General features: G+C 42.3%; 1 protein-coding gene across 5 annotated transcripts in view; it reads right to left on the reverse strand.

Annotated features, from left to right (window-relative positions):
• The window catches only part of LOC102107587 (ubiquitin-conjugating enzyme E2 E2), a 202,395-nt gene extending 192,523 nt beyond the window's left edge, over window positions 1-9,872 (reverse strand). Inside the window, exons 1-2 of one of the 5 annotated variants that reach the window (XM_088055437.1) lie at window positions 9,739-9,872; window positions 4,065-4,253 (exon numbers count right to left, since the gene is read on the reverse strand). In XM_088055437.1, coding sequence (XP_087911563.1) covers window positions 4,065-4,240 — 176 coding nt within the window. In that variant the 5' untranslated portion in view covers window positions 4,241-4,253; window positions 9,739-9,872. Of the gene's footprint in view, window positions 1-4,064; window positions 4,254-8,748; window positions 8,991-9,738 lie in introns of those variants that run through there. The other 4 variants (XM_088055428.1, XM_088055420.1, XM_014248552.2 and 1 more) reach the window with 4 other exon arrangements.
• Between the last annotated feature and the right edge of the window lie 9,689 nt (window positions 9,873-19,561).

Genomic DNA, 19,561 nt, shown 5'->3' on the forward strand with positions numbered 1-19,561 from the left:
TCCCTCCATTTTACTAATAGAAAAGAACAAACACAGTTGCCTTCCAGTAATGGTGCAAAGGTTAATCTACTCATAAATTCAGAAGCATGAAAGTATACTGTGGATTTCAAATATTATTAATTCTCACAGACAACATATTTACTACTGTACCAAGCCAAAAGGGACTGAGTGTTGTTTCCTTCATGAAACAGTTCTCTAAAGCTAACAGAGATGAGAACATGTTAGAGAAATTCCTAACATTATTAATAGGAAAAAAAATAAAATAAAGGACTACATGACAATGATTTTTACCACATCCACTTTTCTAAACTACACGTCTCTCTACCCATAAAAGCTAGATTAATCAATACCTTATACCAAAGAATATACTACTTAAAAATACTTAAAAATGCAGTCACTGGCATGTATTTCAATACTAAATAAATTGTGACTGTGGAGGAAATAGATCTAAAGATGGTTAGGTTCCTACTGGAAGAAAAGAAATATTCTCGCCTACTTACTAAAGGACAGATAAATGACAAAGATATTTCTTGTAAGAAAAAGCACTCCATATTTTGCTGTCATATTCAACATGCTAAATATAATTTCCAGATTCTGTGATAAACCACTCATGTGAAAAAAAAGGTGGGGGGGGGGCAGGGAAAAATGCTCAGTTTTGTTGAATTTCAAACCAATTCAACTTATCACTTATTTGCTCCTCCTTAAGGCTGCAACTTCTTTGAATAATGAAAAGATTACAACTAAAGTTGTACAGTTCACAATTCATTGGAGGCACAGATATTTATTAAAAAATGTCAGGACTGGACATAAAGGTTTAAAGATTTTCAACCAGCAATTTCAGGAGCCAAGCAAAACAATACATTTATTTGTTGAGCTACTATGTCAGCCAAGAATGGTTACACTTCTCTCAATCCAAAGGTCATGCTAAGATTTGCTACTTAAGAGGTAACAAGATGCCTGCTGTTTTCAAGGACAGCAATTCAATTCCATGTCTGAACTGTAATTGTGATATGCAGCGAGTTTCTCAATCTTGACATGTTGGGTAAGAAAGGTTGCTATTTAAGGTGATGCCCTCTGGGTGAGGAAAATTGAAGGACCGGTACACTGCACGACATATGCTGTAAGCTACTACACCTGTACAGCAGCTAGTCCTGAAGAATTAACAGAGAAGGACAGCATGTGATGGCATTCTGCCTTCTTGATGCTATCCACAGAAATGCTACCAGAAGAAACTCTGTTTCTCAATACCAAAAATCTTACTCAAATAGAAATTTAAGTGGTTTCATAGAGCCTCTGTAATCAGATCACTTCGGAAAGCAGTTAAGCTGCACGAACAGTATATTCATATATAAGACACAGGAGCAGTTTACTATTACACAAGCAAAAATCAGCACACTGCTAAATCTTGATTTATATAAAACCTCATGCTACTGAAAATTCTTTAAAACTAACTGACTACATAAACATACAAATGAAAAGCAAAACAGGGGTTTTCCAAATAGAGATGCACAAACCTTCCTTCCTATATGGTAGGTATCATAACGCAATCCCAAAAATATTGCAGCTACAATTCCATATGCATGAAAAAGCTTTCCAAGTGAAAAAAATCTGATTTCCAAACTCAGGTTAGAGTCAAGTCTGTACTTGCTGGTGTTTGATGCTTTTAACAGAAATTAAGGAATCTTGACCAAAGCCACAACTGTGCTACGCTCTGTTCGAGCGTTCTACTGGTTTTAGCAGAGTTGACTCCTCTCCCTATAATAAAGGTACCAAAGTAAACCCTTATTAATCCCGTACTATTTCTCATTCCTAATGAACTAAAATAACAATATTACTGTGAAGATGTTTTATAGAGACCATTTCTAGAATACTTACCAGATATTGAGGACTTCAAGACATTTTTCCTGCCTTTATGCTACTCTTCTCCTTTCTAGCCTCTGCTTAAATTTCTGATTTAGCTTTCTTGAGACACTACTGATTGATCTTGAGACACTACTGATGAAAGCACAGACACAAAACCTGTAACATGAAAACCTGGCCAGATTGGAGAAGGTGCAATCCCAATTCTAAAACAATGACAAACTACTGAATATTCAAAAACAAAAAAAAAGGAAAACAAATATGATGACACTAATAAAAACTCCCATTACTATAAAAACTGTTTCTGTCATCATTCCAGAAATTGTTACGACAACCAGCATTCCTAAAATATATTTCTCTTCAAAAATACTGTATAGATATCTACAGAACTATTTTAAGTCATGTCAGCTTTTAAAATGTATAATCAGATGTATATTTTAAAATGCATAATCAATATTACTACACATGTGAAACTAGCTTTAGAGTCTAACTGGCAAATGTACTGATGTCAGCAACTGATGGCATAATTAGTTTCAGCAGAACCATAAGCAGATATGATTAAACTTTAAAAGGTTTAAGTAATTTTATCGCTGTAAAATGCTTGTTGATAAAAGCTCTAAGCTTTGAAGATACAAAGCTAAGATTAATAGCCCAATTTCTGACATATCATTATTAATTTTTTAATAGGATAGTGTCCACAGGCCCTTGTCAGAATTGTAGCATCATTACACAGGCATTATACAAAGTTCAGAATACACAGATTGCTTTCTAAAGATGCTGGAAACTGTTTTTATGACCTTAAAAGTCATGACTAATCCAATATTCCTAATATTTAAAAAATAATAATGGCAGGAAGCAGACAAAGGAGAAGACCAGAAACCACAACGGCTGTGAGGATTAACTACATGAATAACATCATGGTTTGTAGTGAAAGATGGGTGGGGTTTCTTTCCCTTCTTGTCATAAAAGGAAACACAGGCAAGTTTTGCAGGCCATTCTGTAAGTGATAAAACCAGGTAATCTCCTAATAGTGTCACAGTAGGAATGGGTGTCCAGAAAGTATTTCTCCAGGGAATTAAAAAATGAAGAAAAACTAGTTGTAAAAAAGGTATCTCTAGCAGAAGAAAAGCATGACAATACCTCAATGGAAAGCCAAAAGATACTTTAGTTCAGAAAATAATTTAATTGGGGGACAGTTAAATTTAAAAGGGACAAATTAACAGAAAACAAAGGCTTGAATCCTGATATGATGTATGCACACATTTATATACTATTATTTACAGACTCCTACTACATGCATCTGTTATAAATTACGGCAGCAGGGGCTTCATGCTTCTCCTTTACTACAGCACCACAGTGGTACAAAACTCCCGTGTTTTCTCTTGTAGTTTACACAGCCTTGGACTAGCAGAGAAACGAGATCTGGGAATTCTGCATCAGGACAATCTGCAGAATTGGTCTCCTGTCAGATTATTTTATGAGTGCTTTTTAACTTCAATCACTGTAATCCCACTTGCCTAGACTAACAACCCTACATGTACTAGCAAAGCAACACTAAGCTGTAAATTCCTTCTGTCTGGTCTGAGCAAGACAATCGTTATCTGGAGATGGACATGATAGCACAGAATAATTTAAATAGCTATTCTACAAACCAACCTTTCATCTCAATCAGAAAGAGGAGGGAAAATAAATGGGTATTAAGACAGATCACAGTATAAAGTAATGAAACCAACATACATTTGTTGTTCACTCGAGTATTTCTGACCTGAATAGGGAAAATAAAAGGCAGTACTTCATGGCAATAGGTATTACGGTAGTCCTAACATGCCGAATTACTGAACTGTCTGAAATGTTTATGGCTAATTAACTGTAAGTTACACTGACAAGTTGCAACATCAGTCATACATACATATACAGAGATATATTTTATAAGGCTACAAAACTGTCTGAGTTTTATTAGCAATAAAAAAATGTCAGCTTTTATCATGCAAGCAACTATTAAAACCATGTGAAAGAGGCAAACTGACAAAGAAAGGAAAAAGTATACAGGTCTTATTGTTGTGATCAGTCTCAAAGGGCTATTACACTGATACAGTAGTGTTATAAGAAAACAGTCAGAAAATGAATATACTGAGTCAATACATGGATCTGATGGCCAGTTGAAAGAAGAGAAAGGAAAAAAACAACCAGGAAGAACACTGTACCTTTTAGCGCTAGTTGACAATTTAGCAGCTGTTTTGCTTGATATTTTCCCCTCTTTTTTCTTGGGTTGAACTTGCTCCCTTTCTTGTTCCTGCTGAACACCTTCACGCTGATCTCCATCAGAGCTGCCTCCACTAGTGCTTGGACTATCATCCACTCTCTGCCCCTCTGTAGACATGGCAGATGCTGCACTGAACAAAGACAAGAAACTGAAGTTAGCTTTTTGAGAAGAAACTGCCTAATTGTATTTCTTACATGCTTAAGGAAAGAACACATGGTATGTATGTCTTTGTCTTAATAAAATGATGCTTGTTTCAGTAGTTCAGTAATCCTCATATGAAGAGTTTTGCCACAAGCATCTTAACAGTAATTCACGAGCTGGCAATTTTAAACCCTGTATCACTGCCACCCCCCCAAAATCCCCAACCAACCCACAAACAAAAAATATAAAATAAACACAGAAACAAATCCCCCCACCAAACTCCTCATATATACATACATATACATATGAGAACCAAAAGTAATTGAAGTTAAGCGAGAAACATAATCCTGCAAGTGTAGAATTATTCCCTGTGAATTACGTTTTTCAACCACTCAGCAATACCATGAGTTAGCTGTCCCATCATATGCCACCAGGTCAAATCTACCACAATTAGTTAAAAACCGAGAGTTATTATTATCTTAGGACTCTCTGTTATCCCATATGAAATAAATCTGTGGGCTCATTCCATGTCTACAATGTGGGTTTCCACATTACAAAATCCACGTCTTGGCATGCTTGATGGAAACACAGAACTAAAAAGCTCTAACACAGGACTGTTTGTATTTATTAAAACAGTGAGTATGTTGGTAGAGGATATAAGGAAGTTTTTTCCTGACATTTCGTTCAGGCAACATGAGGCAACAAACTCGTCACAGAACATGAGCAGCAAGAAATCTCAGCATATTTCAGAAGTCAAGTTAATGCTTTATTCGCACACTTCTGATACTAGTTAGCTATTTTAATTTCTTCCTTCATTTTAAATAGCATAACAATATGCCGACAGATGAGGAATTACAAGCCCACTGTTACAGCTGTCATGATTTCTCAAACTCTCTAACTGTTCTAATGAAGGGCAGATGTCCACAAAAAACTCTTACTGAATTAGCATATGTGGTGGCACTGACTGATTAAAAAACCAAAACCAAACAAAAAACCCAAACCAACAAAACCAAAACCAAATCAAAACCAAACTGAAACTCAGGTCTTTCCTTTAACTCCAGATCTGTACCTTATATGCCTGTGTTACATATCCTTCTCTAGAGATTTTTGATGAAATGCACACAGGCCCAAAAGTTACTTGCTTACATCCACACAATCCCCATATATCTGGGTGGTTTTCTGATCAAATCTGTCTGAATCAAGAATTTGCTCTTTCCTACACAAAGAGTTTCAAGTTGCTCTGAACTTCGACTTGCTTTCCCTCTTACCTATGTAGAGACATCACAATTAAGAACAAAACTATTCACCTTGACTATTATATGTTTTAAGACTCACTCAAGGGAGAATAATGAGATTTCAGGCTCAGATTCAACCATGCTTGTTCTGTGGATTAAACAAAGTTCATCTCCCTGTACATATTTATGGAAAGAGACAGCAAAGGAAAAGTAAATTAATATCAATGCCAACAGGGTTATGTTGAAAAGGATGCTTTTTAAAAAGGCATAAGTGTTCTTGTTACAGAACAGAAATAAATTTACTCCTGTACTGAAAAACCGTTACCAATATCTAACACTACAGAGTAGAGGAAATAATCTCTTCAGGTATTATTGATACATCCAACTAACTTCAGGAGGAATTAGGTCTTTTTCGTCTATTTTGTGAAGCTATTTTGTTTATTTTGTGAAAAAGAATTCTGGAAGTATGGCACCCCTACAAAATGTTTAGACATTAAAAGAAACAGCAAGCAATACCAAGTGATAGATATGTGACTAAAGTTTCCCTTGATCAGCTTCAGCTGTATTTTTTGTTTTATAACAGAAAAGAATATTTTCATATCTAAAAATATATAAATACACAACACCTAGACTGCTCATTAAGGTAACTGAAATAATGCAGGGTTTCTGCTCTAAAATTTAAATACAAAAATTGTCCACTCCTAGAGAACAATTTCTCCTATAGTACAGCTACAACAATATATTTAACATAGTTTGTAAATTTTCACAGGCTGATGTTCAGATATTTAAATACTGGTTGTCAGATTTCAAGGTAAAAGCAGCAGAACACTTAATGATAATAAACAACAAAAGTAGCACATTCTGACAAGTCAAAATATGTAACTGTAATGCAATTTTGGCAGTAAGTAACCATTTTCCTTGCTTCTACATAAAGTCAAAATACAACCTCATCTCTTTTTATAACACTTATGTTGGCCTTTATTTGCCCTAGATTTTACTTCTGAACTTTGCTTAATACATCTAATTTTGAAGTGAAAAATTCTCTCTTCACAATGTACATAGGCTTTAACACTGCAGGCCAGAAAGTTAAAAGCATATTTAATAATGCTTATATGCATAGGACATCTGCTATGAATAATCTTGACTATAAATATTACTATTATCCAAAAAACAACTGTATTCACTTCATAAGTTCAGGTTACTATCCAGCAGACAAACACTGTAACAGTAGCCCAGAGCATATAATTACTGTAACATGTAATGCCAGCATTTACAAGAGGAAAATGCTTAAATCTGTCATTTGATGTCTGGCTAGTTTGGGGTGGGGAAGATTGGCTTTTGGGTGGTTTTTTCTCCTTCTGTCCCTGTTCCCCCTTTCTACTCCCTCTCCTCACAATATCTGCAATTTTAGGAAGTTTTGTTAAAGGGATGCTCGATATTGCGGTAAAAATGTGTTTTAAGGGGCCTGAAATTAGACATTTCAAATGGGGTCACACAAACACATGAACAAGTAAGGGAATGGGGGAAAAAATCATCTGAGAGGATGACACTGTGAAGAAAACATTTTGCAGCCACTAACACAGACAGAAATCCAAGACACTCCTTGAATCTGAAGAGCGGTAAGTGTGTTTGCAACTGTCTCACAGAGCCAGAGGGAAGACACACGATGTCCAGGTTCCCGGCTGCCAGGCTATTCTACATTCAGACATGGGTTGCTAACCTCCCTGCTGTTGTGCAGAGAAAAATGAGCAGAGGGGACAGAGGAAGGAACGAAGGGGGACTTAAAAGTCTCTCCCTTAACGTGAGATGAATCAGCACAGATTACAAGTGTAACTACAACTATCAATTCGAAGCGAAGAGTGTCCAAAATATTTTGCTTTTGTCAAATATATCCACTGGCACCTTCCCTTTCCTCCTCAAACTAAAAGCAAAACCAAAACAACAAGAACAAAAACAAACAAACCAGCAACAGAAACAAACAAACCAACAACAACAACAAAAAAAGACAAAAATACCCCGAACCACCAGTCATTATCACACATCACCAAAATAAAAATAAAAATTAAAAAAAAAAATATATAAAAAAAATCCACCACTCGGGGACAGCAAGATTCTGGCAATGTGCAGATGGGTCCCAAGGGCGGCAGATGATGTCTTTCTATAAGCGCTCGTAATTTTCTATAAGCCAAGATAAACTGAGTATTTCTGCAGGGTCCACCACGAACAGCAGTGGCAGCAGCCGCCTTACTTCACCTTCATTAAAAATCATAAAGGGCAGAAAGACCCCGGTCTGAGAGGGGCTCCCGGCAGGATGGGACGGGACAGGAGGACAGCCCCGGGCTCGCATGCTCCCACGCGTGGGCACACGCGCGACTCTCCCGTCGGGAAGCCCCCGCCGTACGGGAGCGGGTGGGGGCCACGAGCATCCCCAGAACCGCACACCCCCCGCACTCCCACGGCCGGCCGGGCGGCGGCCGGGCCAGGGTGAGAAGTAGGAGACAACCGAGGAGAGGAGGAGGAGGAGGAGGAGGAGACTGCGAGAGGAAGACGTCGGGGGCACATGCGGGAAGGGAGAGGGTTGGGCTGCGGGGCTCCTCGGGGCGCGGGGGTGGGGGCGGGGGGAGTGCCTTTCCCGAGGGGTTCCAGCACGGGGTGCCCACCGTTGCGGGGGGGGTGTGGGGATAGCGCATCCCAGGAAGCTCGTGGTGGGGGGCGGGGGTACCCCGGCGCCCGAGAGAGCCAGGGGCGCACAGAGTGCCGCGGGGACCATGCGGAGCAGGGCCAGAGGGGCGGTGGGGAGAGGGGGTGGTCGCTGCTCCCGCCCGCAGCAGGGCGAGCAGGACAAATGGACATGGAAGAGTTGCTGAAAGGGTGTGGGGGTGCTGAGGAGCAATGGAGGCTGGATGGAGCCTGGGGTAGCGGGGAGCGGCGGCAGAGATGCCGAGGTGGCCGGGGGCGGCGGGGGGGCGGCCGGGACGGTTGCTATGAAAGGGCACGGCCGAGGATGACAAGGGGGGGAAGGGGGGACCAGGCAGCACCAGGGGCATGCGGAGAGGGGAGGGAAGAGGAAGGATAAATGTAGAGACCGAGGGTCGCAGATAAATGTGGGGGAGAGGGTGCTGCCGTGGGGGAGGGATGGCGAGCGACGGGGGGGTAGGAGCCCGGCGGGGGGAGGGGAGGCAGACGGGGAGCTCAGCCGGGGCAGAGGTAGGTGTACCCCGGCGGAGACGGGGGGAAAGCCGCTGCTACCTGCAGACGAGCGCAGGTCTCTCTCTCGCTGGTGCCGGGCACAGGCTGCGGGACAATCCGTCGCGGTCGCCCCGACTCCGGCCGGGCGCGGGGCTGGAAAGGGGCTGCAGCCACTCACTGAGTCATGAGCCCGCTCCCCCGCGCTCCTGGCTCTCGGCTTCCTCTCCCCTTTCCCGTCTCTCCCGAGCAGCAGCGACGGCCGCTGCTGCTGCTGCTGCTTCTCCCACCGCCGCCGCTCCTGCCCCCGCTGCCCGGAGAGAAGTGAAGCCGCTGCCGCGCGCGCGCGCGCACCCCCGCCGCCGCCTCCGCGCGCGCGCGCGCGCCCCCCCCCGTCCGTCCGGCGCCGCGCGCGCGCGCGCGCCCGCCAGCCAATTATCCCGGGCGCTCGCGGGCCGCCGAGGGAGGAGCGGGAGGGCGGGCGCGCGCGCGCGCGCGATTTCGGCGAGGGAGCGGGGGGGAAGTGACGGGATGGGGGGGGGCGCGGGCGGGCGCGTGCCCGCGGGGGCTGGCGGAGGCCGCGCGCCGCCGGGCAGGGGGGAGGGGCAAGAGGCGGCGGCGGGAGCGCGCGTTAAAGGGAAGCACCGGGGGCTGGGCGGGGTCTGCGGGGCAGAGGAAGAAGGAGGAGGAGGCGGGAGGGGATGGGGCGAGCGGGGACTTTCGGCCGGGAATTCTGGGGGGTGGATGGAGGTGAGGGTACTCGGCCTTTCTCCCTGCCGCCGCCGGGCTGCCGTGGGCCCTCACGCCAAAGTCCGGGAGGTGGGAGGGGCGGGCCGGGACAGGGCAGGGGGCGGCGAGGGCCGGTATCAACTTTCTTGGCTCTTCTCGTCTTTTTCGGCTCCTTTGTTCCCCTGGCCAGGCGGCCCCCCCTCCGCCCCCTCCCCGGTCCTGCCGGCCCGCCGCCCGCACCTCCCGGCGCCTTTGTCTCCGCGGAGCCGCAGGGAGCAGCCGGGGGGACGCGGGCGATGCCCCGGGCGGGGAGGGACGCGGTACCTGCGGAGGGGCGGTGCGAGGGCACGCCGTGCTCCCGCCGGCCTGCAGGCAGGGCCCAGGCCCGTGGCACTCGGTGGCCACACTTCGTGTTACCGTGGTAGTTTCGACCGCTGCGTGGCATCAGCGCGGCTGGGTGGCACAAACCGCCCCCGGCCGCTGGCGGCACCGGGTGACGTGCAGCATCCCGCCTGGAGATAGGTCGCCTGATTGTGGCCAGGTAAACGAACCTCACCTCCCACGCAAGCAGGCATTGCCTCTGTGGAAAGCATCGCAGTCAGGAAGGGAAGAGGCCAAGGCAGAGCCGCACTTAAATGTTAGTTTAGTGGGAATATTAACCTGGAACAAAACAAACCTCCAGCAGAACTGGCTGTCAGGTAACCCCGGCTGTGCTGGGCGGGTGAGACGCTTCTGTCCCTGTGCCGGCCCTGCTGCTTTAATCTTTACATAATATGCTTAGCTGTGTTATGTAAACTATCACCTCAAACCTTTCTTCCTCTAACAGGGAAATATACCAGTCAAGGGTAAAGGGGTAATGCCAAGTCAAAATGTTTTCCCTCTTTTAACAGCTAAAGGGAATTAAATAAAAATAAAATGCATTCCCCGTGCAAGAGGAAAAGTTTCTCCCTGGTTGAGCTGTGAAGTGTTGTATTTTTTCTGACTTACGGCTGAGGGGTAGGTGGAGTCTCTGCCACCAAGCATACAGAAGTTGAGAACTTGAAGCATTACTGAGATGTATAAGGATTAGAAACATTATTGATACCTTCTCTCATATTATATTCAGATAGCATAAGTGCTTTTTGCAGTTTCCCTGTACATAAAAGTAATAATTTTCTTTGTTGAGAAATTGTTTTTAATTTACTTGATTTATTTCCTTTTCCTATTTCTTTGCTAAATAATCGCAGTGATATTTTCACCTAAATCTAAAAATACCATAGTCAGCTAGTTCTTCCTGTCCCATATGCATTTACAAGATATTTTCCTGCTTATGATGGAGAAAAGCTCATAATGTCGGCTAGGTGGGTTACTAACTGCTACCATACACTGACTTCTCCGAAGAACTAATAATCAAGTAATTAATAGAATATGGTGTGTGAAAGTCCTTCAAAAAAAATGCAAATCTCCTGCAAATAATGCTTCTCATTGTGCTGAAAGGTGCATTGCACACTCTTGACATCATGGTGCCCTTTTCTAAAATCACTTAAACCATGCTTTCTCCTTTCAGTCATTCAAAAATAGACCTCCTGAAAACCACACAGGAAGCGATAACATTCAATTCTAAATGATTCTTCTAACCGTATTTCCTTAATCTTGCTCTGACGGCTTAAAGGTGCCTTACAGGAGGTGTACATTCGGCTGTGTTAACTCCTCAGCCTGTCTCAGGACTTCTCTTTGGTGACCGTTCACGGTGTTTCATTACAGACCTTTTCTGCTAGGATTTGCAGGAAGCACAGAGAGAGAAGCTGAGTGAATAGCCTAATTGAGACAGGGGCAGGATGGGGCCATACAGTGTCCCAGAATCTGGGTCATAAATTCCCAGTGCCAAAATAATCAAGGGAGCGCTGAAGTGTTTCAGCACCGAGTGAGAGGTTTGAGTCATCACGAGTCAGGCCCTGATTGTTTCTTTTGGTGTGTAACCTCTGGCCCAGAGCCCTAAATGGTAGAGCTTAAATTAAGGACAGCTAAACTAGGCAGAAGGTTTGTACTGCCTTATGAATAGAACATACACACTGAGGTGTGCCCTGTTTTAAAAGCAGTGGTTTTGAATCAGCCCTACCTGTGCAGTATAAAGAGAATAGGGCAGGGTAGTCGGCTGCTCCCATTTTTATCCTTTTGACCTTTCTAAATAGCGTGTTTGGCCCTCAGGTGTTAAAGGTTGCATAATATTGCTCAAAATCCTTTGGAAGACTTTCCTAAATTTGGATTATATAGGTTGAATCCTGGCCCTTTTGAAGAGAGGGGCAATACCCCAGTGTTAGATTTCACCCATGCTAGAGTGCTAAGACACAAAAGTTACACCTTTTTTTTTTTTTTCCCCCATGATTAGTTTTTTGTGGTTTCTAAAAGCTGACGCTATTTACACCACAAATCACATCCAAAGCAGCATAAGTTCTTTAAACCTACAGAGGCTTGGACCTTCCTTTTGGAGACACACTGGAGTTCATCTCACCTGGCACAGGCAGTCACGCTCTAAAACTGTTACAGTTAAGGACACTTCTGTTAAGGGCTCTTGATTTAGAGTGTCTGTTATAAGGACAGATATGTCAGTCAAAATCTATGAAGTTGCAGAAACCTGAGCATAGTTTCCATTTAGAAGTGTTTAATTTAAAGAAATAATAGATCTATTTAGATTTTTCAGGCTTTTTTACTTTTTGAGCGGTACTCAATTATGGTGAGTTTTATCCATTTCTTTTTAGTTAAAAACCAGGGAAATATTGTTCTATGTCAAAATAAGAAATAGGAAAAATGCAACTTTGATGTTTTTTTCTGCACTTCTATTTATTCACTACTGTTCATTCCCATTTAAAAGGACACGTCATTTTTATATTGCTGTTACAGTCATTGAATGAACACCATTGTCAAGTTAAAGCTGGTAAAAAGGGTTTGGTTTTCTGAGGTAGAGAAAAGATGAGAAATCATCTCAGCTATGGTATAAGTGAAGACATAACTATCTCTCTTGTGATAGCATATCTCTCTTTCAAAACTTAAATATTTTATATTAAAAAGTGAGATGGTAATATTCATTTGTCCATGATGTGCCTGATTGTTATATCAATCTTTTCCAACCAAGTCCTAATGAGCCAGTTTGTTTCATCCATCTGAACTATTATCAGCAGAAGGTTGGAGGAATGGGGACAAAGGCTCCTTTATTCGTTCTTTACCTGATTCCACTTTCCAGCTCCACAGGAGCTGTCATAGCCTGTGTTGTTCCCCCCATCTCTCCCCTGCTGGGAGTTGGGCCCCATGGGGCTGTTTGGAGAGTGGACAGCAGGCAGCTCTCAGCAGCAGGCCCTCTCTTTCCCAGTCTGGTCCTCCATCCTGAGCTGTGGTAGGGGCACAGAATGAGGAGTTTCTGCAGTAGCTTTATGCTGTTCCAGGATTCTTCTCCCATGGCTGGTTTTCCTTATGCTACTATAATGGCATAAAGATGTAAGGACCATCCAGAGGATCTAGCCTGTTCTCCATTTTTTTTTCCTCTTTGGTAGTTCTTTCTCCTATTTGTAGATAGTTTATTCTCACACTGCATCTAATTAATTTTTTTTTTTTCTACAAACTTGCTTTGCTTTTGTTGCCACTTGGATGAATCCCACTCTGTATGTTGGCAAATGTAAACTGAAATTCACAGGTACCCTGATCTCTGAAGTGCCAGTTGTGTCTGAAAATGCAGTATCTGAGTGATTCAGAGATCAGGAGTCTTCTTTTTGTTTCTCTTCTGTCAGCATGTAGAATAAAGTGGCGTAGCAAGGAAAATACCTGCAGCAGAAATTTAATTAGAGTTTTCAGTTAATTGTGTATGTCCTCATCACTTACAAAATGACATCCTATATCAAGGAAAACATTGATTGAATCCTGAACACTAGGTAAGCTTATTATTCAAAAATGCCTTGACAGAAATCTGTTTAAAGTATTTTCATGGCATTCTGAAGTAAAATGATTGTGTGAACACAGAAGCAAGTTATTGCTAGCCTGACTTCTTTATTTGCTGTACAATACTGCAAACCCCCAAATCATTAGCATTTATTCACTCTAATATTTTCAGGCCATTAAATACAAAAGGAGTTGTAAGTTGTGTGGCAAACAGCTTTTAAGGTCTTTTTCATTCTAGCCTAAAAAACTAAGAATTTGCAGGTCCTCCTCCCCTTTGCTCAGAAGCAGAACAGCTCCCACTATCATTCAGCTGGAACCAGAACAAACAACTGGAACAATAACCATGTGGCATCAGAAGTCCTGGTGGCTCTCAGCTGCTTTGCTATCCAGGATTGTAAAGAATAAAGATAAAACGTATTAGGAGTGAGTAGGAGGGAGGTAATAACTTGCTTCCGTGTCCTTAATGAAAGCCTGTATTTTTGTTTAGGATAGGGAATAAATTAACTGCATAATGTCCGGAACAGAGGTTTGTTTCTATGTGCTGGTTTAGAGCCTAACTTAAAGACTAACTGCAAGATAATTGCACAGGATAATTCTATGATAGTTTTTACACAGACATTGCTGACAACTGAATCCTAGATTAAGCTGCTGCTTTAAAAAAATCTCATATTGCATGTACTGAAGGGAAAAATCTTTATTTCCAGAGCTAATGTAATGCAGTGACCTGTAACTGGAAGAATTCCCTGCATTGCCTGTCTTAGTTCATCACCATATGTGGGAGAGAATGTTGAAAAGTGAAGATAGGTTAGAAAAGAAAATTGGGGTGTTTTAGGTATTATTTCCACACTCTCTTCAGCACCTCCGCATTCCTATTATTTTCTGTTGGTTTCATAACATCTTAATTCACAGGATCAGAGCTTGGTTTTCTGATTAAAGAAAATTCTGAGGATCTCTTGTGGTTCTGTTGGGAAAGTTACATCTTTACACAGAAAAAGAAGCCGTGGGCACTCATGTTCCCTTTTAATAAAGTTAAGGTTCCAGAAGAATGTGGGCTAATGTTCTCTATGTTTAATGCACGATTAATGCATGCCTAGGGAGTAGGCTCTTCATCCACCACAGTAAACCAAACCCCATAAGCAGGCTTGTTCAGTGCTGCAATAGAAATGACCAAATATATTTCAGGAACCCAGCAGACCACAATCAGTCGAAAGCAGACAGTCTGCCTCGTAGATGGTGGAAAATACCCACATGTTCCCTGCCCAGGATTCCCCCAGTGAAGTGGAAGTCCCCTGCATTAATAAGTCAGATTAGTCATATTTTGCACTTGTCTCCTGAAAGTCCCAGCCAAAGAGCCTGATTTGGGCTGTAATTGGAGGGGATGAAGGGGAATGTCTGCAGTTTGATAAACCTAAATTATTCCTTCTGCTTTGTGGAATCTTATACACAACTGGTGCCAATACAGCAGCTGCCAGTCCAAGGACAAATAAAGGAAGAAAAAAATCAAACATCTTTTGTCTCATCCTTAATGGTAACTATTGCAGGGAAGAAAAGGAATCTCTTGCCTGTAGGTCTAGGCAGAACCTGGCAAACTTCTCTGTGCTCTTCCATAAGCTACATCTGTAGAACTTACGGGAGCAGGAATCAAAACAGCATCTTCCTCAACTGCACAAAATGAAGTAAGCAGTGGGTGCAGCAACTTTGCGGCAGGGACACACTGTCTTAATCACACTAGAACTGTTCCCAAGGCTGCAAAGTCACGGAGGGGCAGCAGGGAGGACACAGGTGAGGCAAAAATTTTTTTTAGAAAGCTGGAAAGCACAACACAGGAACACGTACCTACTTCCTAAGTAAGCAGACCTTTGTCCTGAGTATCCTCTCCACAGTTCAGAGCCCTGAGCTGCACAAAAGTGGACTCTTGGGCATCTTCGTCTTATCATCATGGGTATTTGAAAGAGTTTTGCTTGACTTCATAACTCAGTTGAGAGCCTCTATAGCTGTATTTATTGCTGTATTTTAATCCAAGTGAACCCTTATTTAAGCATCTTATATAGGCATTTCTAATATATAGGCACCTCTGCAAAGTGGATGCTTCTTGCATTTTACTGTTACTTTGGAAAAGTGGAAAGTAATTAGATAATCCAGCACACAGTTTCTCTTTGAAGCATTTCTTTGTTTCCCCTGTGTTTGGCAAATTTTTGGAACAGGAACCCATGGCATAGCTAAAGGCTAGGCCCACAGAGGCAATTTGATATCTGTTGCAGTTTCTAACTATTGATGCTGTAAAAGCTAGTGAAGTGCACAGTTCTCAGGGAAGGCTACACATTTCAAGGGAGATAGATTAGCAGAGCTGGATATTTAGACAGTGGAGGTCCACAAATATTTGGCTGAGTAGTTATCTACTTAACCTAGTCATCAGGAAGTGGCGGGGAGAGATGACAACGGCACAGAGTCTTCCACAAATATGGAATATTTGTGTAAGACTATATAACATACCTCTCATTGGGGCTTTAACTACAGGTAGATTAGCTGAATTGGTTGGGACATGGTGTCAGTATCACCAGTGAGTTCATGGTCTCCTGGTTCTAGCAGAAAACCCTTGCCTGTCCAATCTGCTGACAGAGGCATCACTGATAATGTGGGAAGTAGAAATTTAATTCTGGCTGCTGCCTGAAAGGACAAAACCCTCACAGTTTGTAAGTCTTAGAATTGTGTCCTAAACAGTACAGCATTTTGGTGCTTGGCTTATTTGCTCTCTCTCATTGTGTCTCTTCTCTCTAAAATATACCTACATCTTCCCTGGGTTGGAACTGAAAACGTGAGATGCCTAACAAACAGGCTAAAAGTCATTCTCTATCTTTTGATCTTTCACTCTTTTAATATTTAATGATCCCATTCAAAATGGAACAGCATTAGCAGGAGAGGTTAGGAAGTCCCCTGTCCCCTTCCCACACCACTGCATGTTTTCAAGGTAGCAATGTGAGATTAAGAGCCCCTCCAGGAAAACAGGTGGCTTGTGCCTGTGTCTCTGGCATCCTCAGTCAAAGGTCTAACCACTTTACATTTTGAAAAGGTGCTTCTGCCCATGCTTTGGTGAAAGTGGGAATGCTTGCTCTGCTAGCATAACATCTGCAGGCAAGATTACAGGATCCTTAGCTTGTGAATCATGATTGTCAGGATCACAAATAGGTGTTAAATTGCTTGATGACATCAAGCCTGGGATTCTACTTGAGATCAAAGGTATGACTTAAACCAAGAAAACACCACAATCCACCACTAACTGGAAAAATACATTAAAATAACAAATTGTGTGTTACCAATTCAAACATGCGGTGCAACTGTGTGCTGATGCACTAGTGAGATTTTCAAGCATCCAGTTCAAACTAAGTGGGACAAACAGACCTAGCATGATGGGTCAGTGTCAGTGTGGACATTTTTGTTTGAAATTCCTTCTAATACAGTGGTCTCTGCTCTGCCCTGGACATTGGCAGCCTCCCTTGGGATGAGTCTGACAGTCCTGGGGATCTAACACAGACCCCTGGGCAGGGTGGGGGAGTCCCCAGAGGAGGCTGGACAAGGAGAATTGGGCTGGCAGGTGCCCTCAGGGCCCTGACACTATGTCAGTAAAACCACTTTCAATATGTATTTTTGCTAAGAACATTTTATTTTGATTATGGACACACAAGGAGTATGATTCTAAGTATAACATTTCTAAATTTCTTAAATTTAGTTTCCATATAGTTATGTATACATAAATCCTGTTTTCTAGAGAAGAATTACTCTCTTGAGAAAAAAAAAAAAAAATGCTGCTGGGAAAAAGCAGAAATCAGTCACTCCCAGGAATGCCCACTAATTCAGCTAGATTATTATTATATTCTACAATCAGCCAGCCAGGGTTTATTATTCCTTTGAGACAATGGGAGATATAATTTGGTTTTGGAAGAGATTCAACAATAGCTTTTCCCTCCTGCACGCCGGCAGCTTGGATTGCACTGTGTTACCGGATCAAAGTTCCCGGTGGCAGGGGATGCCAGCTAAATGGCTTGCTGTGCTACATCTCTCTTGAGGTGAAATGCCATGGAAGCTGTGAGCTGCACAGCTGCCTCGGCATCTGCTCACAGAGCCCACAGATCTGAAACAATGGGCCAGAAATTGGATGGCAATTTAAATATAATGGTCTGCCCATTACTGGTAATTAAAAATCCATTGGTAATAGCCCAGAAGGTAAGGGAGGCATGTGAAACAGACACAGCTTTCCTCTCACCTGGATGGACTAGGATAGGCTTAGAGACCAGTGTACTGCTTTTTTTCATGTGGACCTACTGCAAACTCCTTCGAAATAAATGGAAACATTTCCAGTGGCATTAATGGACTTTGGATAAAATCCCAATTACCACTATAAAACCCTTTTTAGTGTTGCCATACATTATTTGCTGTGTATGTATTTTAATAAAACAGTCCTGAATGTACCGTAGGGAATGTGCTCCTTAAAATTTGTCTGTGTTTTGAAACTCTGAAAAGGGCAAGCTCTCTGACAGGAGACTTTAGCTTTACTCTATTTCTGAAGGAAGGTTTAAAGTGCTCTTTAATTTTATAGGGAAAATAGAGAACTGTGCAAAAGTCTGTGGTTTTCTTTAGGGAGAACCTCACATGAGCATTTTCTTTATTCTGATTCATAACAGTTCTTTCCCTCAACTGTGGCTTTCATCTGGAACTCAAAATGCAAACCAAAACTGACTTAGAAGCATCAAAGCTTGGGTGATGTGGTTTCATTTACTTCACATAGTTTGATCACCAAAACATATCTATAGTCAAGTTTGCTCAAAACAGTATCTAGATTAATGCAAAAGTTAATGAATGGTATAGTAAGGCTTTTTCTAAAAATGAATTAATTTTGAACTTACAATGCAACTCTAAACTGTGTAGTTTTATGTGGCATCAGATTTTGTTATAAGTGTTGTGGAGTCAGTCTTTTATGGTAAAATATAGAATATAAAGTAAGAAGAGCTAAGATAACTAGTGTAACTACACAAACGAGCAACTTTTCCTCAGTTTCTCTCACAAAATGTATGTAATAGTCACATGGATGTTAAAAACTCAGGCTCCCCCTCTCCCCCTGATATTTGTATAGATTTATAAATCCTTCAGGCTGAGATGCCAAATATTAATAAAACTCTTGGAAGCATCAGTGAATGCTACAAGAGCTTTAATTTTCCACAGCATAGCAGTGAAGGCGACCTGAATACCATTTTTCACTCCAGGAACAGAAAAAATCCATGTCTGACATCTCAGGTTGCAGCTGCGTTCTTGCTAGCAACAAAAATGTACACTTTTAACAATGATACAGGAAGACAGAGATCCCAAGCAAACTACAAATGATAATTGTCAGAGTTTCAGACTAAGCTGGAAGTTTCTTTTAGGTTATTTTGTGGTCTTCTCCACAGTGAACTTCCTGTAAAGGTATCTGCACACAACTAATGGCAGGTGAAAGTGCAGTGGCTGAAGCAAAAGGAAGCACCCCACACCTCTGTTGTCTTCTGTAGGCATCTACCTTGTAGTGGGGCAGACCAAATGGCTTCTGAACCTTGCAGTTCAGCATAAACCAAAATCAATGTTGGTTTACTGTAATAGGCCAAGCTGTGGTGGTTTAGAGCTGATTCATGAGCTGTCCAGTTCCCTGCTGTTAAGAGCAACCTCAGGGAGAAGTCTGGTAACCTCTGTAAGGATTCCTGGGAGAGGAGCAGCCAGCACTTCAACACCTTTTGTTTAGTTTGTCACTATTTACTGCAAGCTGTAGACCTCTACCTATCATTCTTTTAGCTGGGATCAAGATTAGGACCCACGTTACTCACTACTTGTACCAAAGACTTAAGGCTTTTTGCCTCAGTGTTCTTTCCAGAGGGATCTCAGTTTAGATCCGCATCTAGCCTTCCATTTCAGGGACATAGAAGAAATCAACTAACTTCACTGTGAAGAAAAATACTATTAAAAATACTTACTTCAAAATTGTAATCAGTCAACATGTTTCATTTGCCAGGTATTTCCCTTCTGCATCATCTTTGTCCCTAGTGGATATCTAAGTTTTTCAGATGAAGCCTATTACTGTTTTCTTTTTATTACAATTTGTTAATATAAATACAGTAGGTTTTGAAACCTTTTTTTTTTCTCCAAACCACACTTCTGTCACAGTTTATGTTCTAAAGCCACTATTGCAAGGAGTCACGGAACCAAAAACACCCTG

Source organism: Pseudopodoces humilis, chromosome 1, assembly GCF_049639895.1.
Source record: "Pseudopodoces humilis isolate 2021_Gansu_Grassland_sample_001 chromosome 1, ASM4963989v1, whole genome shotgun sequence".
NCBI lineage: Eukaryota > Metazoa > Chordata > Aves > Passeriformes > Paridae > Pseudopodoces > Pseudopodoces humilis.